The sequence below is a fragment of the Struthio camelus genome, chromosome Z (assembly GCF_040807025.1).
Source record: "Struthio camelus isolate bStrCam1 chromosome Z, bStrCam1.hap1, whole genome shotgun sequence".
Classification (NCBI taxonomy): Eukaryota; Metazoa; Chordata; class Aves; order Struthioniformes; family Struthionidae; genus Struthio; species Struthio camelus.
Window position 1 is genome coordinate 9,433,772 of NC_090982.1, and position 26,902 is coordinate 9,460,673.

The following is a 26,902-nucleotide window of genomic DNA, read 5'->3' on the forward strand; positions in this document are numbered from 1 at the left end:
GGCATGGGTGCAAGCCAGGCCTTTGCCTGAAGGTCTCTCTGGCCACAACCGGGCACCAGCATTACCCGCAGAAACTCAAGCAAAGATGACGATGTTTGCTTTCTACCCAGGAAAACCTTAATCACAAAAACAAAACAGGTACATTTATAAAGGCATTATTTTTCTTTGTCTATAAACCTCTGAGCAGGTGCAGAAACACAGGACTATTGTAACAGGAGTAACCATCGGGAAAGACCCTGGACTGCTAGGATATAATCCTGCCATGGAATATTAAAACTGATTTACAGTTTCATCTTACAGCTGTGCACAGGGTGGAAAAAATGAAGGAATTGTCTTCTGCAAGAATGATTCTACAAATATTTGTATTTATGAGCCCTGGAAGGACTTCATTTTTTGTCACATGCTTACCTCAGTAAGGAAGATGGTTTATGCTGCATATTCAATCTGATATTTCAAGTACCAGGAATGGTTCCCTGCTACCCACCTTCACTGTAACCTAGCACTGATTCCTTGGGTGAGATTAAGATGTGCGTTGCCTTCCAAACTTCAAAGACGTAATCAATTTGTGTTTTCCAAAAACTATAAAAGCTTTTTCTCTGTACTTGAAAATAGAGACTGATGAACTGATTTTCTTCAAAAAGTTAAAAAGAAGTGATAACCAGAGAATATATTGAAAAAGTCAGCATTAAAATAATTCTTCATGCACGTTTTAAATAAGCAGAAACAGTGGCTTAGAATTGAAAATCTATGAACAACATCCCAGCGGAGCAGCTTCAAGCGTAACAGCTACCTTTCTTCTGTTGACTTACAGTCAATAGGTTTAACACTACATTCACTTGCATATTCAGAATACAGATCTCTGACTAGGAAACCTGCATCTGTTGAAGAAAATAAACCACCCAGCATGGAAAAAGAAAAACAAAGAGTATACCAAAGCTGCACAAAATCTTAAGTGCATATTCTCTTCAGACTGCAGGCTAAGAGAATGCACTTGGGACAACTCTGCTAACTGGACATTATTAAAAACAAATGAACAAACAAAGAAAAAACAATGCAATAGGTATGTTATTCAATACACTGAAACGCCATCAAGGGCTACCCATCAATCATGCTACCCTACCGTGAACCCCATCCTTTCCCTCAGATCACCCGCAGCCCTAGCAGAGTCAGTCGGTTTACACCTCACTTCTCCTCTGTCTGAGGGTCTCACTTACCGATCCACCGAGAAGTAACTGTTGAACGTTGCAGTGCTTCGCTTTCAGGAAATTAGGTCTGAAGCACACTTTCCTCTGCCTTAAAGGGAATGCGTATTCCTGACACATCAGCCGGCAGCGAGCCCGGAGTTTGCTACAGAGAATTTATTTATACTCATTTGGAATTTCCTGACAAAATCCTGGTCCGCCAGCCGGCCAGGCAGCCAGCCGAGCCCAGCGCCAGTGTTTTCTTTCACGTCACTTCACCAGGCGGTAACTGCCTCAAACAGCGACTACTCGCAGAGGGTTAAACCCATGCACTAAAACAGAAGGAACTCTACCAAACTACACGCTAAAAAAAAATGCCTGTTTTCTCTGACAAGGACAAATCAAGAGGGACTTAAAATTAAGTTCAGAGGGCTTCTCTTCCATCCCCTCACCCCTTCCCGAGCCCTTTACCCCCACCATCTATCACTTCTCACTCCCACGGGGGCCCCGAGGGGTTCATTGATATAATCTGGGCAGAACAATTACCTCCGCTGCATCTTTACCACGCTCTCTGCGATTCTGCCTATGTTCCACTCAATCCGCTTTTGTTTACTCTTGTCAAATGCAACTTATAATTTGGGAGATAAAAATAAAACGTTTTCGTAGGAAGTCAGAGACAGCTTTCTTTTCTCGGAGCCATGGCCAAAACACACAAGGCATCTTTCACACTAGTACAAGCACTTTTAAAACGCAGCGCAAACCCACTCGATTTGTCCACGTGTGATCTTCTTCTTTTCACAAAACACTAAGTATAACTGAAGTAAAGATAATTGGAACTCCAGATGCAAGGATTTCGCTTCTCAGCATCAGAGATCCTCAAAGGCCTCTGTCCAATCTCTCCTCACCTCTGCTTACAATAACGGTTGCTGTGGTGTAGCTCAACAAGAACTCCAAAATCAGCCTCTCCCATTGACTGTTTACTTTAACAAGTATTATAACAGTCCTAAGACCTCGCAGGACTAAAGGAAAAGAATTATTACGCCGTCTTTCATCCAGATTCCTGGAAACAAACAGTAAAAAAAGAAAGATGTTGGCACGAATGTTGAAAATAATTTCCAGCGTCGTTGCAGGTCGAAGGAGTTGTGCTTGAGATGAAGTGGGATCCTGCGCTGAAATAACAAGAGAGATGCCCAAGGCTTCCACAGCGCCTTGAGCTAAAACGGCCCAGGCTTCACTAAAAGTGTTTCCTGAACGTGTCTAGTGGCTTCAGTGGCATTTAATATGAAGCAAAGTAATATTTAAGACTTTCAGGCATTGAAGTTTTATATAGGCATTAGCTTTTGGTCTATAAAATAGGCCATGCCCTCTGGGTAATTAACATTTATTTCCTTGAAGTATAACTCATTGACACACACACCATAAAACAGGAGTTCCCAAAATACAGTCCAACGAGGGTCTGTAGATCTAGCCATCTTGTTACGTCTATGGACCATAGAGGTACTGAATTTTAAATGAACTTTGTTTGGTTTAGTCTCTTCTCTAACTATACCACCCACAAGGAAAAGCAGCCCTCCATAAAAAAAAAAAGCAGCTTTGGGAACACCTTCTAGCAATCCTTTGAAGTGACTTCTAGAAGACAGACAGAAACTTTAGGGCAGCTGAAGCCCAACGCATACTTTCTGTTCATGGAAACATGAGCCAGAGCTCAGCCCTTGTAACACTGCCCACAGCCTGCGGCCACCGTTTTGTGCTCACTGCCCTTCTCAGAACAGGTCTTCTGGCCACGTATTTTGACCATTAAGAGGAACCAACCGTTTAAGGACATGTACTTCACGGCAGGACTAAATCATGGGACTAAATCATTTGTGGGTATCTCTAGGTTGATAAGTAGGTTCTTCGCATCGGGAAGGGAAGAACATGAAAATACATGTCTAGTTCTTTTCTGTTAGAAAAAAAAGATGTGATGTCCAGGATAAACTATGAGAACAGAAGGTATAACCAAAATGTGTTTATCAAGAGTTAGAATTCTGCTCAAATGGAGAAACAAAAAAAAAAAAAAAAACTTTTAATGATTTCATTTTTCTAAAAAGACAGCAAGATATCCTGTTTAGGGAAGAAAAATTTTTAGCAGCTGTCTCTACATGCTCCATCTGTTTATTATTACTCTGTTTTTTCAAGGCCTTGACATCTGCAAGAGCCCTGCACCAAGTCATGTACCTTCAGTGGATCCTCCTCAAAGCTCTGTCAACTCAGCAGGCTAAAAATGGCCTGCCATAAATGCAAGCAAAAACCCAGAATATGTATCAGCTCTTCATCCCCAGTCCAGCAAGTAAAATATGGAGAAATATCTAGGTTGGCAGTAGTAAAATCTAAAAGCAAAGAGCATACCCTTATTTATTCTCTTGGCCTTTGAGACCATGATGGTGCCAGATAAACTCATTCTGCTACTGTTTACAATAGAAACAAAACTGAGGTCAGAGAACAGCTCCCTAGTGACCAAAAAACCTGACAGCAAATGTAAGAGTGGGTGTACAGGCAGCCATCCAGCTGGTAAATTCTTATCTAAAAAGCAGGTTATTTCATACCCCTTTTAAAAACAAAAGGCTGGGAGGCCACAATGGATTTGAGAAAGACAAAGGCTATGGATGAGGGAAAGTCCTTTTAAAAACCCTGCCTCCAGGAGACCATTTCCTCGGTGTTGAGGTTAACAATAGGTGGAAAGAATGAAGTAATCTTTGCTGATTGCCATGATCTGGGGGTGAGGGGAGGGAGGGAGCACAGCATCTAACCAAATACTGTTACATTTATCTTCTTAGCCCCAAAATGGCTGTTGCATTTTGGTGAGGGAAGGATTTCCGTTTCTTTCCAGTTTTACCTTGCTGGATTTTGTTTTGGGAGAGAGGGGAGGGGTTTTGTTCGTTTTGTCTTTTTACAGCCCTTTAGAATTTGACAGCCATTTTCCACGTAATTTAAAGCCAGCTAGCTATGCTAGGTCAAACCATCCAGCCTACCATCTCCTCATCCCCAGCAGATGCCTCTGGAAGGGCACAAGGATAAAGGAAACACACAACCACATTTCTCCACTCAGCTTCCGGAAACCTGCAGCCCGGACACTTCCTGAGTCAGGGTGGTCAGGACAGTTTTCAGGTCACAGAGCCAAACATGTATTTTCAGGGTAGCTGGCAGGTATTCGATAACTGATTTCAAAATGTCACACTGCACCTGGTGTATCAGTACCGTAAGGAGAGCTACTGGTCAAGTGTCTAGAGATGAAGTTGTGGATGATTAATCTGACAAACTGACTAATATAATACTCAAAACCTCCCTGCGAGAGACTGCATGCTACTGTTGAGATCTCTCACCAGTTAACATCTACCCAGACAGAGGGTGCAACTGAAAACTCGCCCCATTTCATCATTAACTGCCCACTTGGTTTACCTCCGCACTCAATGAATTTGAACTGCATGTTATTTTAAGTCCCTTGATCTCTACTCATCTATGTTTAGAAAAGCTTATGGAAAGAAACCTTATTGTAGGAGCTAGGAGACCATTCATTTTCACTAAAATCCTTTTTACAGACAGCCAGGCATCCTTGCTTGCTTTTATTCAGGTGTTAGAACTGAGTCAGCTTGCAGCTCTGCTTGCAGCTCCCAGCAGAGCTTTGCCCGTCAGTCCTGCTTTCCCATTTTTCGAGGTGAAATTACACCATGAACATGAACACAAGAGGCAGGGAAAACTCTTGGCTGTAAAAGACAGAAACGCATTCTCAAATCTTGAAGTACGTGTACTGGCTTCTTATGCCACAGACAAAGATGCCAAGCTAGACTCGTGTCTGTGGGAACCCAAGTGCAGGTGCCAGCCTATCTGCTGTATCCAGCTGCACTTGAGAAAAACAAGCTGAGTCATTCACAGGCAGGTGGTTGATCCTGTCGGTCTGGAAGACATCCTACATCCATCAATGGTCACCCCCTATTTCCTTGCTTGAGATGAGGTGAGGGGGAAAGGAAGAAATTCATGCCTTTGCCAGGGAGACTACAGGCTCCGTGTGGGGGGGATCTCCTTGCTTTCTGCTCGGGCCAAGACTCTGCAATCAAGCACCATGAATTTATAATCACTAATTCAAAAATACTGCACTTCTGTCCCCAAGAACATCCTGATTATACACAAGGCTGAGGCTGGAAAAACTGCCACGTAACTTGGGATTACAACCCACTGGCAAGACGACACATGTCCATCATTGATGTACGACGTGAACTGATAAACAGTGCACACAGTACATCATGTAACACTAGGATATGAAAAGGAGGGTAAAGCTGGAATGGAGCAGAATTGAAGTGGTTCACTTGGTTACACAGACAGGTGTCTCCCATACTTCAGGAAGCCACCACTGCGGTCTTCACGTGTCTTGTCCTGCAAGCGTACAGGCTGGGATGGCCTGACTAACCATGCAAGGGCTTGTAGAGCGGTGGCACCACTACAACTTTCCTCTAAAAAGGGGGAAGGAAGTAAATTTTCGGAAATCGCCAACAGCGCATGTTCCACAGCACTAATGACTGCTTGAGAGCGAAGCCTCTGAGCTTTAAAAGCAGAGCATGCTCTGGGGACGAGTGAGAAAAAGGCACTGAGCTCCCCAGGGACTGCACCCAGGAGGCATCGCTGCTCGTCCCACCGAGAGCCAGGATAAGTCCAGACACTGGAGAGAAGAGCCGGGAGGGATGTCAGGGAACAAGGAGGAGCATCTTGGCAGACACGCCGTCTTGAGAGTGGAGGAAGAGAAGAGGACTGCAACTAACGTTGGCGAAAATCGGCAGGGTGGTACAGTGGATGCACAGCCTCATGAGCGGATTCAAGTACTGCCAAGCTTGAAAAGTGCATTACAAGTATCTGTCTCCATGCACAAAAACACAAGGCAGGAGCAGAAGAGAATGATTACAAAATACTTTTTTTTTTAACCGTTTAGCTTAAAATATGGAAAAATATACCCATTTAAATTAGGAATCACAATTTCTGCTGCAAGGAGGAGAAAAAGGGGGCTTCTTAGAAGAAGAGGGAGAAAGGGCTTAGCCATGGATTTCTCAAGGTAAAAAAACAACTCCTGATCCTCCTAATCCCTTAAAACATGACTGCTCTGATCCTCTCTGTGCTTCTATCATATGCTAATGTCACTCCGCTCTTCTAACCACAACTGTGCATTTTATTGTCTTTACTTGCACTGTACTGTTTTCCTGAAAGCTGTACTCTTTAGATTTCTCGAGCAGCATATATGGGCCCTTAAAGTTGACCTGTTTGCTAGGATTAGACCTGAAATTCCAGCAGCAAAGCTGCACAAGCGCACTGCCGTTTTATTAAAACTTCTGCAAACCACAGGATGGTGCTCCAGGCAGAGGGGTTGGTTTTGTGAAGGGAAGGTAGGGAAGGGGCTAGGAGTACATCAACAAACATGCCCCTTAGCAATAAATAACTGCTCCAGACCCATGATGTCTCGTTTACAGAGGGAGAACAATCTGTTCCCAATTATCAGTTAATTTGATCCTCTCCTTAATCTGACCAAACCTTCAAACCGAGCTATTAAAACATTTTCCACCCTATCTCTCCCTCCCTCCCACCTTGAAGCAAGTACTGAAAGGTAATCCAGAAATATTACAGACAGGTCCTGTGTTTTTAAGGAGAGCAAAACACTGTTATGAAGGAAAAAAAAATCTAGGAAGATATGCTTTAAAAACCAGAAGATTTAATTACAACAACATTATAGTGTAAGATAACTAGAGAGAAATCTACCGGGAAAAAGGAAATGGTTGTGAGAGAAACTAACAGTTACGCTACCTAACTCTACAGGGAATAAGATTTAAGTGGGGAAACACGGACCGAAAGCATAAAAGAATACGAGGGGATCTTAACACACTCAGCTACCTCTACAACTTAATTTTACAGTCTGTGAGGACTTAGTTTTGTCAAAATCTGTACGAAAAGTCAAGTGAAGGAAAAAAATCACAGGAGACTGTGTCTAACAGAGATTGGCTACAGGCTATGAAGAGTTTTTTTAAAAATAAAGTCATTCTGTGGGGCGAAGAAGCCTTATCTGGACACAGTTGATTTGCTAAACCCCCAGACACTGCATGCTGCAACCTGCATCCCACCCCGCGGTGGGAATAGGCAACCTCCTCTTTTTAAGTTCTGAATTAAATCAGGGAAAGGGAGCAAGGGGAGGGTGGCCACAAGCAAGTTTCTATCCCCAAACTCTAAGCCGGCCTGATGAGGAGACCCCGGCAGGAATCCGTGCTCTGCCACCACGGGGAGTTGTGTTTCAAGAGGAAGGAAACGGAGATGCAGCAGCAGCCAACGCCAACGTAGGCAGCCTGAGCGCTTTCTCAATCCCTAAAACCGCTGTGAAAACATGATACGGGAAGGGTTGCTTTTCTGTCATCTGTAACCCAAGGACCACTGAGGCAGGAAGGGGGAGGAGAGGGTGGCTGTCACCGCAGGAGCACCAAGGACTTCTGTCCCAGAGGCCATCCCGCAGCAACGCTGAGCCTAGGCTTTCTACGTTCACCAAACGGCAAACAACCAGCTGTAATGCTACTATCTCCAGCCAAGCCGTTTCCTTTGGGGCCCAGATCCTTTCAAAAGCGGCAAAATCCCATCTTCTCCCCTCAGGCACTCTGCCAATCAAACAAATGATTCCCAAGCTGCTTTCTGCAGGCCTGGAGGAAAAGTCAGGAATACTGCAGAACAGGTTTTGGGGGAAAAAATACACACTCTTTTGGATTAAATGGTCATCAAGATTTGCTGAGTCATATATCCATATTTATCTTGGGAATGGGGGGAGGAGGAAGAAGATGCAGAGAGAGTAATTTTTCAAGGCTGGAAAAAAGTTTCTTGTGTTTTCCCTCTGACATATGGCTGCCCTGCTACAGGTCCTTGTCCCCACACAAGTCCTTCAGTCTGCTCCTTTACATGAGCACCTCTCACCAGCCTGCTGTCACCTCAGGGCGAAGCAGTGACTTCCATCATGGGACCTAAGGGCTTTGCATCACTGTTAATCACCACCAGTTCAGTGAGATGACAGGGTACCATAAGCATCAGGCGTGTCTGTTTCGCCCTCTCCCCGAGCGTTACTGGCTTTAAAACACGAGATCAGCACCTTTAGCTGCCTCTGGGGGTGCAGAGGGCCATGTTTCCCCAGGGAGAAGAAGTGGGCCATATGTGAAGGTCTGGATGCAGCCCATACAAGCACAATCAGACAGCTCAGGTGTGAAGAAAGCACAAGTGACTCCCTGAGCAAGCCTGCATCAGGGAAGAAGAAAAACAGTCTTCTGCCTAGGTGAGATGGAAGAAGTCTCTAGAAAGTGGCAGAAGATAATCCAGAACAAGACAGATGGCCCTACGTAGACTGCAGTAATCTCTGAACCAAAGACAGACCAATTAAATCTGGTCTGTTTCTCACGGTGCTTCGTCCTTCTGCAAAGCATCAGCATCTTACGTGGCTTTGTGTCTTGGGCCATCTGCTTCCCAGCACATCCAATTTCCATTCCTAAGTACTGGTATATCTGGAAGGTACCTCAAGCAGACAGAGGGACTGCTAAGTGTCCTCAGCTCCTAAGGACACTGTGTTTACTGTGTCCTTTCAAACTCTCCTGCGCCCTCTCCCTGCCATCTCCAAGATCAGGCCTGAAGGACAGTCTTTAAGCAACAACTCCCATGGAAAAGAAGAAGCATGATTCCTCTAGTGTCTGAGAAAGGCCGCTAAATAAGCTGGACTAACGCAAGTCAATCCGTTCTCAAGCATCCTGCTGTGGCAGCAACAACACGCTTGGATTACAGGTATCAACTAGCTATTGGAGGAGAAACCATTATTAAGCCACATAGAAAGTTGGTGTTAGCTGTGAGATCGCGTGCTCCATCTCCAGCCATCAGTCCTTAAGGCAGATCACCAGGCATCAGTGAGTGTACTGCAGCGCGCTCATGGAAATTTTGATAAGCCTTATGATAAAGCTGATGTGAAATCACAGGTGGCTCACTCACTCTTCTCCTCACGGATTTCAGGTCCCACCCCAGCTTGTTTTTAAGTCCTGGGCACCACCAGAGTGACTCACTAGATCACTCATAGGCGAGGCAGCAGCAGGATCCCAGCGACAACTGTGCATCCACGCAACACGAGCGGACACAGCAATTCTGCACGCTCCCTCAATGGCAAGAGCGTCCCGCCAGCTGCCAAAATATACCTTCACAGCACACCTCCTGCACCACAGACACTGGGTGTTGTCAGACTCAGGCCCAGAGCAGGCCAGGAGAAAATCCAGTGAAAAGCACCCTCTCACCACACACTCCCCACTCAACCAAATTACCATTACTTGCATGGTTGATCTGATAAATACATGAACTCGCATGAACCCAGTCCTTCCCATCCGCTGAGCTACACGAACTTGGTGTGTTTGAACCTGCCAAGCTCAGGGTATCGGCAGCACAGCAGAGATACCTTGGTAGCACCTACCCTGCATGAGCGAAAGCAGCACCCGACTGACCACCTGGTAGCAACCAAACTCCTTCAGTTGCTAAATTCAACAGCTCACTTCTGTAAGTTTCCGTTCATTGACTGAGGTTCTGCAGTTAAGTATGGGTGAATACTCAGCTATCGGTATTATTAGTAGCAATGGTCTGGTGCCCAGTACTTTCCTCTCAAGCTATGCTTCAAATCACTAGGCTGGAAGGCTCTACCAAAATCCAGTGTATATTGCCTAAGATTACATGCTTCACATATAAAACTAACCATAGAAAAGACTCTAGTAACTTGCACAAACCTGTAACTAAAATGAAAGCATGTCCACAAACATTCGGCAAGAGTTCTTAGAAATCAATGCATAAGATGTATATGATAAAAAAGTATTCTAAGCAAATATGTGTGTTCTGTTTATTCACTTCAATAGAAAGGTTTAATAAGTCAACAGAGGTTTTCATAATACGTTATAAGAGTTGCCAAAGCATTTACACCCCACCAAATGAAAAACAAATGTATTAAATTTTTGGTCTTTGACTCCCGCTGAAGTTAGGATCTCTAACAACGTTAATTTAGGTAATGGCCTCCTGTAACGGCCTAATTCTCCGACTAATTGGTACGTAGGTACTTACTTCACTTAAGAGTGAGGAAACCTGCTCACGTAATAAAAATGAACTAGAGGACCACGCAGTGCTGCAGAATAACTGTCCATAATCATAATAATTAGAGGGACGAGTCAGGCTGCTGCATTGAAACCCACGCCCAAAACCCGTTCGTATCAGTCACTGCAGCTCTGCGGTCACCGTCACACCGCGAGGTGATGACGCTGACGACGGTAACACCGAGCCACAGCCCAGATCGCGCTTCCACTGGAGGCTGGATTAGAAACCTCCAGAGCTCCCTTCCAAACCACAGGATTACAGAAACCATGGCCGGAGACTCCCTCTGCCTGCAGAGGCGCTAGGAAACACCCGTAGCTGTTTGAAATCCCACTGGAAGATCGCCTACAGGTTTCGGCCCAGATTTTCCGAGCTCTTGGCTTAACCTGCCTTGAGAGAGGAGCAGCCTCACGTCAGTGACAACCTACGTGCTCCCTGTGACGTGACAGCAGATCTGTGCCCGAGCCCTGAGCCAAACTGGGAGACGCTGGGCACATGGGAAAGACGTAGACATGAAAGACCAGAGGAAAAGTGAAAGAGGAGCAAACTGGGAGCAAACACATGCGTGCATTGGCTCTTACCAAGAAAAAGGCAAGAGCAGCAATCCCTTGCTTTATCAATGCAAGGGGAACAACAGCTAAGATAGTGAGCTGCAATGATACCACAGCATTAACAACTGTGTGGAAACCTAAAAGAGGTCAAGTATATGGCTGAGCAGATCATAAAGGGGAAAAATTCAGATAAATGTGAGTAAAATGCAGTACTTAACGTGCTAAGCAAAAGCATTTTAAAAGTGGGATGGAAGGGCATCAAAACAAGCACATCTCCTCAAAAAAGAAGGAGGGGGAAAGGGTAGAAAGGAAAGAAGGGGAACTAGGGAAATCTCAGCTATCATGTACAGAACACAAAATACATTTGCTTTACAATAAAATGAAGAAGGGATCTATGCAAAAGCCTTGTTACACTGACCCCTGCAGCCCAACCTACTGGGGAAAACTGGAAATGTTTTTCTTCCCTTAAAACCCTTTTTCTTTTGGCCTTATTAAACAACAACAGTTATGACTGGCAGCTCTGCAGACTCTAGAAACGGAGCATGAGGTGCTTACAAAAGTTAGATAAAACAGACGTTTTCACGGTGATTAAAATAAATACAATTTTTAATCCTTTATCAGTTTCATATGTTTGTTTTTGAAGCTTCCTTGTTTTCTGCAACAGAATGCATAGCATTGCACTGGAATTTCACACTCTTTAGTGGCTTTCAGAATAAGTGTTTTGAAAGCAGTTTCAGGAAATCACGTAAAACCCAGCCAGAAGTGCTTCCAAACTGCTGGATAAATTTTAGATGGGTGTGCATTGAGATGTTTGCACTTGACTGGAGCACCTTTCCACAGATTTCACTACAAAAATATTTGCAGAGCCTCATTAGATAGATGATTTATGCACCAGTCTCAGCGAGCACAGAAGCTAACAATTACTGGAAGTTTCGCCCAGAGGTTAATGAAGACACCATTACTATTTTGAGAAACAATCACCTCAATTTTTTTTCTTGAGCTCTGCATAGAGAAATTAATTGGTATTGTGCACCAAAACAAGGCCAGCCTCCCAACAGCTCCCGCAGACGCCAGATATTCCCCAGCTCCTGCTCCAGCTGCTCGGGTAAGTGCAGGACGTATTCTGGACCTCCACAGCACATCTTAAACCTGCTGAGTTTACTGGACTGATCAGTAAGCGCAAAAGCCACTGGGGCAGGCTCTAAGCAGCAAAGAAATGGGACTACGCAGCACCTGTTAAAATGAAACAACTTCTTCTGCCAAGTACCAATTTATCTATCAGTAGCGTTAGAGAGACTTCGGTTATTTTCTCAGCAGACTGCACAACAATCTTAATTCCAAAATGTTTGAGGATTAAGAACACTGGTAGCGCACAGAAATACAGTTTGCTACAAGACCTCTGTGCAATGAAACCAGGAAGAGAATGATAAAACTTGTAGTTAGTAATTCACCAGCAAACAGAACTATTGACAAACAGCACCGAGGTCTAAATCACAGCCTCTGTTATTTATCAGCCAAATTTAAAGTACACGTCTTTGCTGAAATACGCAAGAGGCAGTGAAATTTATGATCAGTGCTTTCATAATAAAGTCTTAATAAAGCTTTGTAGCTTATCTCACATGCACACTCACTGAAAATATTTAAAGCTAATATATATATAAAATGCAAATACAAAATAGCTTGACTCCTTCCTGCAAACAAGTTCCAAATTCAAGCTTTCCGCTATAGATTTTATCTGCATATAAGCTCACATACCAAAAAAAAAAATCAGTTAACAGTGCAGATACTCACATTCTCCAGTTAACCAAAGCAAAACCACTGCTCCTTAGTCACCTCGTACTTGAATGCAGCTGAACATGTGGTCACACTTGCCAAAATATTCAAGTAACATAAATGCAGCCCAGTAGCCCGTAACAAGTCTTTCTAGTTTTTTTTCCTGTTGCTCACTGATTCAACGGGTGCAGAAAACACCACCCCTGAAGTCTGTCTTTCCACTCTTAGCGCTCCATACAGTTAAGGACCTTGCTTCAATACCTCCAACGCCCAAATGAGTTCCTGCTCAGCTGAAGGCATGCTCTCCCAGCCGCATAGCAAGAAAACAAATCATACAGCCATCTGTAGCCCCATGCTCTGTCCATGATGAACTGCTAGGGATCTGGAGACGCCGACACGCACAGCTACATGTTAGAACGCTGGCCCCAAGGGTTTGCAAAGCCAACAAGTCCTGACAGTCTCTGCAAAACGTTGTCCAATTTACTGCCGAATTAAATACTTGTAATTCGTTATAGCGTCTTTCTATGAATAAGGGAACAAACAGCTTCTATTCCCGAAATAAATCTTGTTCGCATAACAGTCCTGAAACTAAAACTTCATCTCGCATTATCACATCCCCAGCACAAGCATTTAAGCTTCTAGACTCAGGCTGTCAGTCTGTCAACGTTTTCCATTAGACAATTCTACAGAAGGGGGGAAAAAAAAAAAAATCAGTAAACCAATTAGCAACACTCCATGCACATACTTTTTCTTTCCTTGTAAGCAGATGGAATTGTTCTGCATGACTTAAGTTAGAAGTGTACTACTGAGAAGAAAAAAAAAAAAGTCAAGCTATGTGGGGTTTATGCAGTACATAGCTAGAGTTCAGACATCTTGCAGAGGTTTTTGAACTGTGCCTTCTCAGAAAAGGCTACAAAATAATATACTTTTTTTCTTAGACAATGTGCTTTCCAATTGTATGACAATATGCAATATAGTCCTTTTGCTTTCTTTTGTGAGGGGAGGGAGGAGAAAACACACTTTTTCAGCAGTCTCAGAGGTTTAATAGCATGTGTAATTCAACCTTAACTTATCAATGAAGAATGGTAACTTGGATGGCTTCATATAAATAACTTCCACTAGCCATCTAGAAAGACTTCTTATTTTGCATAAACCTCAGATACCGGCATTACATATTTTTAATTTCCTCCACACAAAATGCTTTAATACCTTGCACTAACTAGAAAAAAATCTACAGTGAGCAAAGCCAGTAATTTGAGATTTGATTTCATACCAGAACATACTTTTAAACTAGGTTAGTGCTCAAACCTACCAGAAAAGCCAATTCTCAAATTGTGTGTGTGAGCACCATTTGGAGGGGGGGGAGGGGGGAAGAGGGGGGCTCAAATTTCTGTTTATACTCCCAACACAAAGATATTTAAGGCTCTTTGACAAGACATTCAAAGTTCTCTCAGCCACCCCAGCCTGTGCTGATAAATCCATTCCCCATCCTACCTACATTAGGAAGTCTCAACAGAGCACCCACAAGCTCCTGCCACGCACTTGAAATTTTCCATACAATCCCAACGTGGAAGCCTCAGCTTCAGTGGGCTAAAGCTGTGTTTGTGCAGTCATCAGGAGAACAAGAAAATATTGACACAACTGCAAGAGGGACGCTGCCGCTGCGCTTTTATCAACCATCCTGCAATCTCTGCTCTTTCCTGACCTATCAAAGCTTCTCTGCAACCTTTGAACACGCCAAGCAATCTGTTTCAAAGAGTAGCACCAAACCAAAACGGACATCTCGGGATCTTCTTAACAAAAAAGCGAAACAAACCCAACACCTACCCTTGATGTCTGTGCTTTTGTATTTTGCTGAGAACCATGAAACAAAAGTTAGCCTGATGCATAAGGGTGATCAGGAAGGGCTGCAGATTATTCCTGTAAGACCAGGTTAATCTCACCAGTTAATTACAAACACAGCACAACAGCCACATGACTTTTTTGCAATGAAGCCCTCAGCGTCTCTGATAGTCTGGGTAAACTAGCACAGCTCTGTGAAAGCAGACAGCTTCATACTGACAAACGCAGGTGCCAGCCCTTACGCTTTTGCTAACAACTTTCCATACTGCAAATATTTTAACGGTTGTCAGGAAAAAAAGAGCCAGACTCTGGTCTACCAGGAAATTAGTTTTCAGTGCTTAGTTTTAACTGCTGCCACCACACCTTTCTGCTAGTTTCACAATTCAAGAAAAAAAGCAAGTTAAAAAATGCATTAACCAAAAGGGGAAGAAAAATGTTCCCAATTAGTTACCTGTAGCACTGCCATTAGCATTTGCTGTGTAGGCCATGTTGGCTCAGTGACACATCCAGAACTAGGCTGTTAGGTGTCATGCAAATGTCATGCATCAAGTCCAACCAGACATGCAACCTGAAACAAACAAGAAAAAGGCAGTTAAAAATGCACAGTTTAAAGCAGTTAAGTACATTGAGCAGTAGGCACTTGTGAGTGTCCAGGGTCTCGTTTTTACTGCAAAGCTCACTCTAGTAAATAACTCAAAAGATATTCCTCCTAATTAGAGTCCCATCTACTCACAAAATCCCTCAGCTATAGCAGTGCATGAAGTTTTGGGCTCTGTGCCAACATCTAAGGAGAACTGGCACTCCAGATCACTCCTTGGTAAGGACTTAACCAGCTGGATTTACAACTGGCCTTGCATTTGGGGTTTTGGGGGTTTTTGGGGTTTTTTGTTTGTTTGTTTTTTGGTCTATCCTTATCCTTTCAGCAGTTTGTCTCTAGCTTTTCTTGTATCAGGGCAGTTTCCTCAAATATACCGGTATGTATGCAAAGTTTTACATTACCCAAAGGTTTATACGAACATGGTTAGAGGATGTCAGGTAGAGCAGCACGGTTACCACATCCACACCCACGCAGACCATGGAGGACGGTTGCCATTCCTTTGCTCAGACATCACCAACGGGGCATGAGGGAAGAACCACCCTACCCACCCAGCAGAGAAGGTAGAGCCAAGAGCAGCCCCTGCATCCCTGATAAACCGCTAGGCCAAGACCTGCTGCGTCAAAGGCCTGCGCTGGGGACCAGAGCTGACGCAGACCCAACACAGTGGTTGGTCCAAGCGGTTTCACCGCTGTCTCAGATATTTTGGTGCTTTATTTTCAATCCGCGTGCTGCAGGGTCAATGGGTATGTATGACCTCCAGCCACAATGAGTTAAACCCAGAGGTGGAACGTGCCTTAAGCTCAGGCTGTCAATACCGAAGAAGGTCGCTTTCGTCCTAGGCAGGCGACAGCAGAGTAGAAACGAATGATGGGCAGTAGCAAAACTGGCAGCAGCTCTGCCAGCCAACCCTGCTGAAGGGGCTCTGGCTACTCCTTCTTTTACCTACTGTAAAGGCAGTCTGACTGCAACCCCTCATCCTCAGGATAAAAAAATTTTAACTCAGCCAGTACTGCCAAGGAGCCTCCTGTTGGCTCTGATTCAGGTTTTCTACAATCCAAACAGCATTTCATTTTGTTGACTCGGATAGGTGGAGCTTGGCGAGATGAAGAACACACCGCTTCTCCGAGCCCCATCTGACTTACACTGACAGCTCCTCAACAAACCAGTCACATTTTTCCAATTATATGTGATTTGGCTCTGACAGTAGGTGCACAGAAGCATTTAAATGCTAAGTAGATTAGCAAACAAAAAGAAAATCCAGCAATGAGTGCAAACACAAGTGAATCTGAAGTTGAAGATATACCAGCTGAGAAATTAGCTGTCTCTTAAAAACGACGGATGTCCATCAAAAAGGCTAATATAGCTTAGTTTTCCCTATAGTTTTCCCTATCTAGAAACAAAAGCACAAATCTCTTCATTTTTGTTAGGATCATGACATTAGTTTTCCAGGAATGGAGAAAAATCTCCATTGCAACCGTTTTCTCCCCCGTATATTCTTCAATTTATGATTTCTTGTTGAAGGAATGGTGGGACACAAAGCCATCAGAAAGACTAAATGAGCAGAAGGTTACAAACAACAAAACAAAGGAGGCATCCAGCACAGGCTGTGATGCGAAGTGGCCCATTACAAGATTCCAGGCATAATGATAATTTCAGATTTCTGAAATAGTGAAGCACAGTGAGAAAGAAGAGAAATGCATTTAGCCAGCTGAGTTTGCAGCCAGGACCAAAGTTTAAAATCTGTGAGCTTTCAGCAAAATCTTAACTATTCCTTTGCAACAGGAGAAATTCTAAAGCATCACTCCTGTCTCTGCCTTTGCATTCAGGATATAAAGTGATGCTTTAAGTCCAAGAAAGGGCAACTTCCACCTGTCAGAATGAGTACTGATCACCTCTTTGCACTGCAAGCCACTACCAAGATAGCCAGTATCTCAGCGTGGACTGCACTCAGCTGGTCATTAGACGCCGCCAGCAGCGCACCCAAGGGAAAACAGCGTTGAATTTATTCACCTGCCTCCTATGTGCGCAGCATAGCTCTATGCTTCCTACAGCCCAGTCTAGAACAGTAACAGGTGTGTTCCCCTATTTTTACTATATACTTTTACTATATAATGCTGCAGCACAATGGCTTGGACCATTATAAAACCTAAGCAGTGAAATACAGTAAAATACCCACACCTTTTAACGTAGCTCTTACTTTATCCGGCAACTTCCACAACTTTCTAGTCACCTTGAAGCAAAGAAACCCAACAGGAGACTTTGCTGAGGAAACCTGCCATGGTTTTGCATCAGTCAGGCCCTCGCCTTCTGCATGCCTTCAGCTTCTTCAGCGCTCCTGCAAGGTGGGACTTTAGCTAGCGCTGAGCTTACTCCGCTCTCCCCGTGGCTGCACAGCTACTCCTGCTGATACAACCAAAGCCGTGAGATTGTGCAGCTGGGGATTGGTAAGCGCAGAGGAGAAGGGAAGGGGCCTGTGTGGTCGAATCGCCTCTTCTAGCGGCGATGCAGTCCCAAATAAGGGCAAGTCATCCACAAAACTGAAGCCGTAATTAAATCCATGCTGTGGTATGTCTGGGAACTTCTGTGATGGGTTTAAAAGTAGAATTTGTTAAGCTTCGCCTTATAGTTTTACAGAAATACCTGCTACCCTCTTTGTAAACAGGCTTCGGGATATGCATAGTTTTGGTTAGCACTGAAGTAGACTGGAGCATCTGCACCTTAATAGCTAGAAGCTAAAGAGATTTAGTGCAAACTTTAACCTCTGTGGAGAGCACCACAAGCAGCATCAGTTTAACTGCATCTCCTTTGAAGTCACTCCCTTAATCCAGACCTCAGGCCTTGCCCTCACCGGTGAAAAGGCTGAGCAGTCTTATTCCTTCCCACTAGTGCTTTTGGCTCAGTCAGGTTGCTTTAAATTCCTTCTCACCACTTCTTAGAAAAAAAATTAATTCGGTACTATATGCAGGGTTTTGTAGAGGTACGACTTCAGAGTTGGCTACCTGCTTCAAAAACACTAGTCAGCATCCTGAGGATGCATGCTCCTAATAGCGAGAGATAAATGCATTTGAGGGAAGAATTGCCATAGAATAAATAAGACATCGCTGCAAGCCAAGCAAGGACCTGAGGTCTACGTTTTATTGTGGCTTAAAGAGATGTAATTGAACGGGTATAAACTCCCTTCTGGGTACACTTCTATTGAATAGATTTCAAAATTGTGCAGGATTAAGTACCTCTGTTAAGAAACGAACTCAATTTTAGTTAAAACAATGCATCTTCTAAGCTTAAATCAGAATTAAAAAAAATAAATTATGAAACTATCTCAGTTCAACAGATAAGAAAAAAGAGGAAAACATAAGGTCTAACCATTTGCTACCTAAGGTAACTGGAAGAATTGTTTTCTTACTTTATTTTTTAAATGAAGTGCAGCTCTTGTTGACAACATCCTATTAAACAGCTGTCCAAGCATAGAAAAAATCTAATCTAGAAGAATTTCTGAAACTACACTGACACCTGTTAACCATTTCTAGATCAATACTGAAGTGCGGCTGATTTCACCAGCCACACTTACTAAGCACGGCTGCACTTCTACAGTACTCTCTCGTGTGGGCAAAGTACAGGATGACACTGGAGATCAACTAAAATACACAGACGAAGACAACTTGGTCTGCTCTACCAAAGCACGTTCTCCAGCACAGACATCCTACAAAAGAAAATTAGTAGAGGAGCCAACATATTCCATTCCCGACTCTTCCACTTTCTGCCCTTGTGTTTTTACATGCTTACCCCATGCCCGCCTGTGAACAGGGATTTACACACCCAAGGGCAAATGCAAAACAAGCAGAAACTAGTTATATAAAGTGTTATTGCTCAATGAAGCAGTTGTTTAAAGTGTTTTGAATTAGATATTCAGACTCTGCTGTGCCCTGAGGTTCAACAGCAGGAACCTTAAACATAAATCCAGGCTCCTCAGTTTCTACAAACTATCCAAACACACTAGCTTTTACAGTTTTTTTTCAAAATGGTAATTCCTTAGGCAGAACATAAAGCACAACACTGTCCTAATCACAAGGGACAAGAGCCTTGCTTCTCCTTTGCGTTGCGTCTTGTCAGGTCACCTCCACCTATGCTAGTATTTCTGAATCAGATATATTCAAGTATACGTCTGTCCTGGCATCCATGCAGCAAAGCTGTAGATTCAGAGGCACAAACCCTGCAGAGAACCCAAGCTCCCACAGGATCCTGGGTTTTCAGACTTCCCATTTTGTCTGATGTTTGCAAGAGATGCTTAAGACAGGAAAATGTGGAGTTTTAATCTAAGAGCAGCTGTAAAAAAGCAGAACAGCAATATAATCATTAAAAGAGAATACTATAATTAGAATACAATAATCAGAAGAGAAATACAGCTCAGCTCTTAAGCTGGAAAAGCAACCATGAATGTCTCTCTGTCCAGAGGCAGTGGCTGCTTGTGGGAAAAGGTGATGCACAAACATTCATTTGTGGGATCTGAAGACAACCAGCCTGGGCTTCCCAGGCAGCAGAGCTTTCAGGTAAGCAGATATGCATATCACCTTTCCTTTTTGTCGTGGTATGCATGGACTATTAAGATGAAACAGTCGTGTAAACCACTGAACACAAGTTTCAGATCTGCAGATGTCTTGAACCAGTCAAGGAATGAGTATGGTGATGCTAGTGCTGAAGACCTGGACAAAGAGTAGGATCCGGAGCACAACTTCACCAGATTCAAAATATTGGCTTTGTTTATTCTGGTGGTTTCAGAGACTCCAGAGGAGAGGCCCAGGAGAGAAACCAGCTCTATAATCATTGCCAGCAAGTGCAAAGTGGTGATTAGCTAGGCCTGGGGTACAGGCAGGCTGATCCATGAGATGCCACATTTGAGGAAGAGCTGATATTGGTCCATTTGTTTTTAAACAGATCAGTATGAAAAACCTTCTACCTGATGCTTCTTGCTCAAATGTCATCCTAGCAGTAGAACTTGCCCAGTTTCATCCTGCAAGATATAGATAACATTTGCCAACAAGAGCCAAGATAAACACAAAATCTGTCTAGATGCATGGATGGCACACTCTCTAGCTACAGAAAGAAATTGACACTGGAAATCCTTCCTTCTGCTCAGCCAGAGGTGCCTTCCAAATCTGTGTGAGTCTACCGGAGATAAGAATGTCTGCCGCTTAATTCAGGTTATCAACCAAACACGCCAGGTGCAACCGAAATGAAACAAGGGTTGAAGCCAACAGACTGGGAACAATATTAAGTTTCACCGAGTTATTTAATCATGTAACCCCTTCGCATACATTCTAGACCTAACAGCTTTTTAATGTTGCTGTCCACATCACAAGCAAAGCTATACAAGCTCAGTATCCTGCTTAAGTCTCACTAAGGGAGCAAAGTCACCAGCAGAGGCTGTTTGCCTAGGCCCTTCTGGCCTAGCCCACCCCAAACTGCAGCAGTAAAAATACACTGGGGTCAGTGCTTCCCGTAGCCCCTCCCGTAGTGATCTGTTGTGATTCAGTCTCCTCCACCAGCACACATGATGCTTAGTAAGGACAGAGATGATACTTACTATACACAGTATGACAGGCAGCTGATTTTGGATTTTGGACTGTATTTAAGCAGGCAACCAAAAAAAAAAAAAAAAGCCACTTCCTACTATGGTATCTTCTCTCCCACCACCCCCCCGAAAAGCACATTTCTGCAGGCTCAGCAGTAAGATGGGAGCAAAAGCAGCCTTGTAAATCCTTTCAGCAGGCAAGTTAATTAACAAGATCTGGCTACGGTCAGCATGAATTTACCTGCCTGCCTTCCTCACTCCCTCCACTTACAGCATGGACCTGTAAAAGGTCTCCTTACAGCAGAGCTCCAGGCAAGAGCTGAGCTAAGCTCTGCTGGGAAGAAGAGCGATGGCTCAGAAACTCTGGGACCTGAGTCAGCAAGCTGAAGGAGCAGGATGCCCGGAGAGCACCTCGCGAGGGCACGTTCTTCCCTTCCACCACAAAAAAGAAAAGTCATCGCCGAGCTTTTGATCACTTTCATTGGGATGCCCCAAACTTTCTCCCCTACCCCCCCCCATCTGAACACATATGCACTAAACTCTCTACCTGCCTTCTTATTTCTGCAAACAGAAAATATATTTACAACTCTCAGTAACCCCAAAGGTCTGAGGGGTACTCAGACTTTTGCATACTTAGAAGTGACTTCCTCCTGATCTCCTGAACTGAGCTTCCAAAAAGCTTCTATTTTGCTCTTCCAGGCCACTTACATACCATATAGGAGCTGGGCTTTACTAGACTGCTTTTAGAAGCAGCAGTACTGAAAACATCTCAGAAAATGCACACATATGAGATTCTTTCAAACGCAACTGATTCTTCCAGCTACTTTAAAAAACATAGTGATTTTCTGAATCTCCCCAGCAGTGCTCTATCATCTTCATTAATATGACAGCAGTGCACTAACAGCAGCTGTTACATTTTGATTTCCCTTCATAAGGAGTTATCCAGAAAAGAAATCACCTGTTCTACACAAACCATTCATTGACTGTCTGGTACCATGCAACAGATTTCAAAATACAGGAAGTTCCAGTCAATACCCACTTGCAAAGAAGTACTTTATTTTCTGTTCTAAACTAATATCCTACCAATTTCACTGAGTGTCACCCAACTAACTGCATTACAGCACTTGGTGAACATCAGTGCTGATTCATCTTATCCACACCCTTAATGATTTTATAAACCTCCACCTTCTCTCAGCTGAAAAGCTGCATCCTTTTCAGCTTCTCCTTATAAGGCACCTCCATGGCCTAGATCATTCTACTTGCCCTTTTTTGTACCCTTACATGTATAGTCACCATCTGAAAGACCCTCACCATAAACAGCCTTCTACTAAACCCTGGGGACCTCAAAAAACTCCTCATCTGAGACATCAGCAACTTTCCCTAGTATAGGCCAGAGGTTGGACATAGCCCCCCAAGGTATCCCAATGCTCATCAGGCAGGCCTAGTGGGATTTAGGTAACCATACCTGCTTTCCAAGGTCCAGTTGACCCAGTATCAGCCAGGAGAGGCAGTTCTCACTGTTTTTTCACTATCAGAATCAGTATTGAGTGGAAAAGGAAATCTTTGCATGGATTCTGTACATTATACATGGCATGCTTTTGGCACTCCTGATAAATGAGAAACTCCATTTATATCAAGATTGGACCACAATCTTCTCAGTTTGCCCAGGCTGCTGATTTGGTGGCCCACCACGTGTAAGAGCGAGATCTTCACTTACCCACTTTGAGTCTGAACACAGTCAGGTACGTTCAGATGACACCCGGCACAGAGCCCTGCAAGGCCCCCACACCCAATGGCCCACAAAAATTCCCAGGCTACCCAGCTGTTCTGGAAATTACTCCAGACGTTATTACTGTCATCACAGGACATTACAGAAGCAAAAAAAAAAAAAACAAAACCCTTCACAAGGCTGCACAGCATTGTAACTCAGAAACCCATTTCTTTTTATAGTAGAGCAAAAACAAAAATCCACTAGAAAAAGAAACATAATCCAGGGTAGAGAAAGCAACTTTTTTTTTTTTTAATATACCTGAAATTCCTGATGCGTGATGTTGGAGACACTCCCTTTAGCTTATGCCAATGAATAATGAGACACATGAAAGCACATGAATTCAGGCCGGTACAATATTGCTATAGGTTGTAATGCTTGCTGTGACAGGGAGCCCAAAGGATACAACTGGGCTATCCACATTTTTCTTGCGGAGAAGTGGGAGGGAAGAGGCTTTTATGGTTTGAAGTCGTTCAGTGTGATAGTCCTTCAAGAGGGAAGCCAAACACAGTGTTCCGTTGAGCAGCATTTTCAGCCACTAAGACAAAGACCTACATCCAGCACGAATAACAGACAAAAAGGCTTCTAGAAGAGGTGTTAAATTACGAGAAGAATGCACGCACAGGGGGATTACGCATACAGGCCAGCTGCGTGGCACCTCTGGCCTCCCAAGCGCTGACAACCCTAGAACTGCTGTGCCAGCAAAAGCTCTTCCACTTCCTCCTGTACAGCAGGTATATAAATTGACAATCACATTTTTTTCACTCAGTGGGGCAGGATAAAACACAGCATGCCCCTCATTCACTTGGCTTAAACATAAAATGTTGTCTAACAGCTGTAAATACACATGTGCAGATCTCAATACTCTGAAATTAATTGGCTTGTTCTAAGGGTAGATAAACTTAAAGGTTGAGATCAATAAGCCAGTCAAGGATGTTTATAAAGTAGCTCATGAAATGCACCATGATGTCACTTAGGCTTTGTGTCTAAAACAAGCTGCAAGGAATTTAAGGCCCAAAATTTGGTAAACAGACAAATTTAGCTCTTCTATAAAGAAGGCAGCATGGTGTATTTAGTTTTCGGTGACATTTCGTATGCAGTGGTACAAGCATGAACCAAATTTAGAGGCAGGCAGCCATATCTCGGTCTGTCTCTTCTTCTGATTTTAGGTCTGAGAGAGAGTCCTGAGATGCTACACATAGTCAGAGCAGCTATAAACCTACCAAGACAAAAGGGTGACATGCATTGCAACCGTGGTGCTGGGTGACAGTTACTAACTTCACTGACTTGCGTGTTTGGCCGCGTTTGCCCATGTATTTATTCCACAGCGATCTCCAGCTGATGGTGTATCTTTACATGAGACAACTCCAGCAGCAGATCAACTCTGTCCCCAGTCTAGCCCTATATACTGCTTCCTGCCCAAAACCAAGTCCCCAGTTCCTGGTAGTTTTTTCCACAGCCCCGTTCTTTTTCTGCTAAAGGTGTTGTGGACTTCAATATCAACCTCTTCTTGCCGTGCAGGAACAGAGGAACTTGGAAAAGTGTTGGAGCGAGGAGTCAGTACTCCGAAGGCTGGTCTGTCACTTCTGCTCTGTCACAGCTTACAACAGAGGACCGTCAAGTCCCATTGCCCATGCAACTCTACAGCCCACAGCATTACTAAATGCTAGACTTTATCTACAAACTCAAAATTAACATGGGCCCATTGGACTGCAAATTGCTGTAGCCCTTCTGAAATGCAGAGGGACACTACCTCCTTGCAATGTTTCAACTGCACTGAGACCTCAGGCACACAGTTTCCTGTTTTAGCCAGTGAAGACACCAGAAACATCCTCTAGGCTGCTTTCTTCCACCGCCCCATCACACAGCATCCCTCAATAAGAGCCAACATGTGTACATGCTTGTTCTTGCCTCCTTCCCTGGCCACAGACCATTTGTCTGAGGCTTCCTCGTTTCCCTTCAAGGCAGGAGCTAGCAGTTCCTTCATGCAGATGCTTGTTTAAAAGTTTGCATTCGTCTCAGGGGTATGTAGGTTTCTCCAGTTTCTCCTCCAGAGCCACTGCCTCCATGACATGGCCTGCAGAGTGCAGATATGCATGTACCAGAGGAAGGGACATGGGATTTCACGGTAGCAAATACCTGTCAGCCACCCCACGGCACTCAAAAATCACCTCTTGTTAGGAAGCACACAGAGTGGAAATACCCAGCTAACATTTTGACCTGGAGCTGACTGTCTGGAAGACCTGCAGCTGAGCACGGTGGAGACAGACAAGCTAGGTATTTTCAAACACTCTCCACTTAACTGTTCACTGAGAAGGATTTGTCAGCTTTAACTGCCTCCATCTTGCACGTGGCCAAAAACATCATGCTGCATATGTCCACTCGCAGAGTACTTACCCCACCTGAGGGAGGTGATCTCAAACTAGGACAACGCGTTTGTACTCTAGAAGGGGGTGTTCTCTGCCAAATGATTGTTCAAGCAACTTGCTCCTAATGCCTAGGAACTTTGTCATTTAATGCAAGTAATATCGGTCAGCATCTAGTTCACATACACTCTTTCCCTCTTTCCTATGAGAGGGTTAGCTAACACCTGTGTAAATTATTCACAGCACCTTCTTATGTTCATGCCCAGCTTCGTTTTCAAACAGCTATACTGCAGCAAATTCTGAGAAGTGCATGTACACTTGAAAGCGCGCTGATCAGTTTTTTCCCCTCTTTTAGGGAGCCAGGCATTCAAACTCAGTGAATTATGCGTTTGGTACCTGGCATGACCTACATAGAGCCTCTTCAAACCTGTCACAGGAAACCAGGTAGGAGAGGAGCTCACAAGCATACAGGCGTTCAGCTTTCTGGACATGCATAGTACCACTGGCAAGCGGCCTACAGCCCTGAAATCCACTTTTGCACAGGTAAGTCACGTCCCAATAAACTAGGGCTTCATGCATTTCGCTCTTCATTTCACTTTGCTGACATGAGCAAACACACTTAACATGCAAGGGGCCGTCTACGTCTTACTACACGTTCCAGAATCAAACCTGTAATTCCCCCAAACGAACTACGGATCTGAAAGTCACATTCCTATAACCCTGTGATAAGGCAGCAAATCTACGCAAACTGCAAAAAGCCTGCCTTTCTGCATAGATCTATGCCTTTAAAAACTTTCCAGTTGTTTTATTATTGGCAAACATTAATGAAGAAATAACAACAAAAAACCCATCTTTACTAATCACTGTATGAGTGCACCGACATAAATGCATGACTGCCTATCTTTCACCACTAACCAAATTCTGGGGGAAAAAAAAAGAATACATGAATTTATTCTTCTGAGGAGCAACACAGAAAGGGTTTGTCAATGAAACAATGCATCTTCAATGTGATTCATGCGTTTCTTTGCAAAATGCCACTCCTAGGCAGGAAACTATGTAGCATGTATAAAACTAAAACTAAATGGGTTGTTCTTAATAACAAAGGAGAATGGCTTTTACATTCAGACACATTGTCCGCAGAACAAAATAAGCCAACGCACTACTACAAACGCCCTCCCAAAACCCTTCCAAGGCCCTGGCAGAGGGGCACTTTCTCTGTTGAGATTATTCCTATCCACAACCCAATTCCCTAAGAAAGCAACCCATACTATCCAGCTCTCCCCACCCGCAAAACACATGGATTTGTTATTAACACCCTGCCCAAAGACAGCTCCCTGCTTCACAGAAAATGAACCAATGCAGAGCTAAGAGCAGATCTATTTCTCTTCCTATTGGAAAAACTGCAAAAAAGAAAATACACAGCTTGTTTGTACCTGCCCTTCCCTTTCCTTCACCCCATGCGCAATCAAGAACGGAATCGCAGAATTTGAACAATTCAATGTCAGTCCCTTGGAGGAAAAAAAAAATATATTGAGATCTGTGTCCGATTTCTCAGACCACAGCAGAACTGAAGTGCTCTTCTGAAGCCAGTGTAATTTACCTATAAAGTGGAGTATTTTAAGCAATACAGATATCATTCAAGACATAAAATCAATGACAGATTGGTTTTAAAGGAGAAGGGTGCTACAGCATAAGTTCTTTCACTTGGTATGCTCTGAGATGGGTTGAAGATCTGCCTCCCTACCGTACCTATTTGGAGGAACTCTGTAATTCCAGGCTTCTTTCTTTCATCAGGGGTACATGCACCTGACCTAGCGCTAACCGGCCCTTAACTGCTACATGCTGCAATTCCTCAGAGCAACAGGTCCGATGCCAAAACACAAGCAATCAGAAGGTGATTTGTTACACTTCTATAAACTTTTTCCAAGACGGAAGAGAACAGATAGCCAAGAATGTTATAAGGCAACACGACATGTCAGGATTAAAGATCTTTACAAATACTCACTTTTCGTCCTCCTATGTTTAATTTCTCAGTTTTCTATACTGAGAAATCACTATAAGTGGAAATATCAACTTCTACCCTTTGCTCCTCTCCACTGCA

The 26,902-nt window shown here is 43.8% G+C and overlaps 1 protein-coding gene across 14 annotated transcripts in view; it reads right to left on the reverse strand.

Moving 5' to 3' along the window:
• Positions 1–26,902, reverse strand: part of KANK1 (KN motif and ankyrin repeat domains 1) — a 129,917-nt gene that overhangs the window by 37,993 nt on the left and 65,022 nt on the right. For 9 of the 14 annotated variants that reach the window (XM_068927714.1, XM_068927720.1, XM_068927719.1 and 6 more), the window contains one exon: positions 14,952–15,068. In XM_068927714.1, coding sequence (XP_068783815.1) covers positions 14,952–14,988 — 37 coding nt within the window. In that variant the 5' untranslated portion in view covers positions 14,989–15,068. Of the gene's footprint in view, positions 1–1,214; positions 1,306–12,676; positions 13,342–14,152; positions 14,281–14,951; positions 15,069–26,902 lie in introns of those variants that run through there. The other 5 variants (XM_068927725.1, XM_068927726.1, XM_068927727.1 and 2 more) reach the window with 5 other exon arrangements.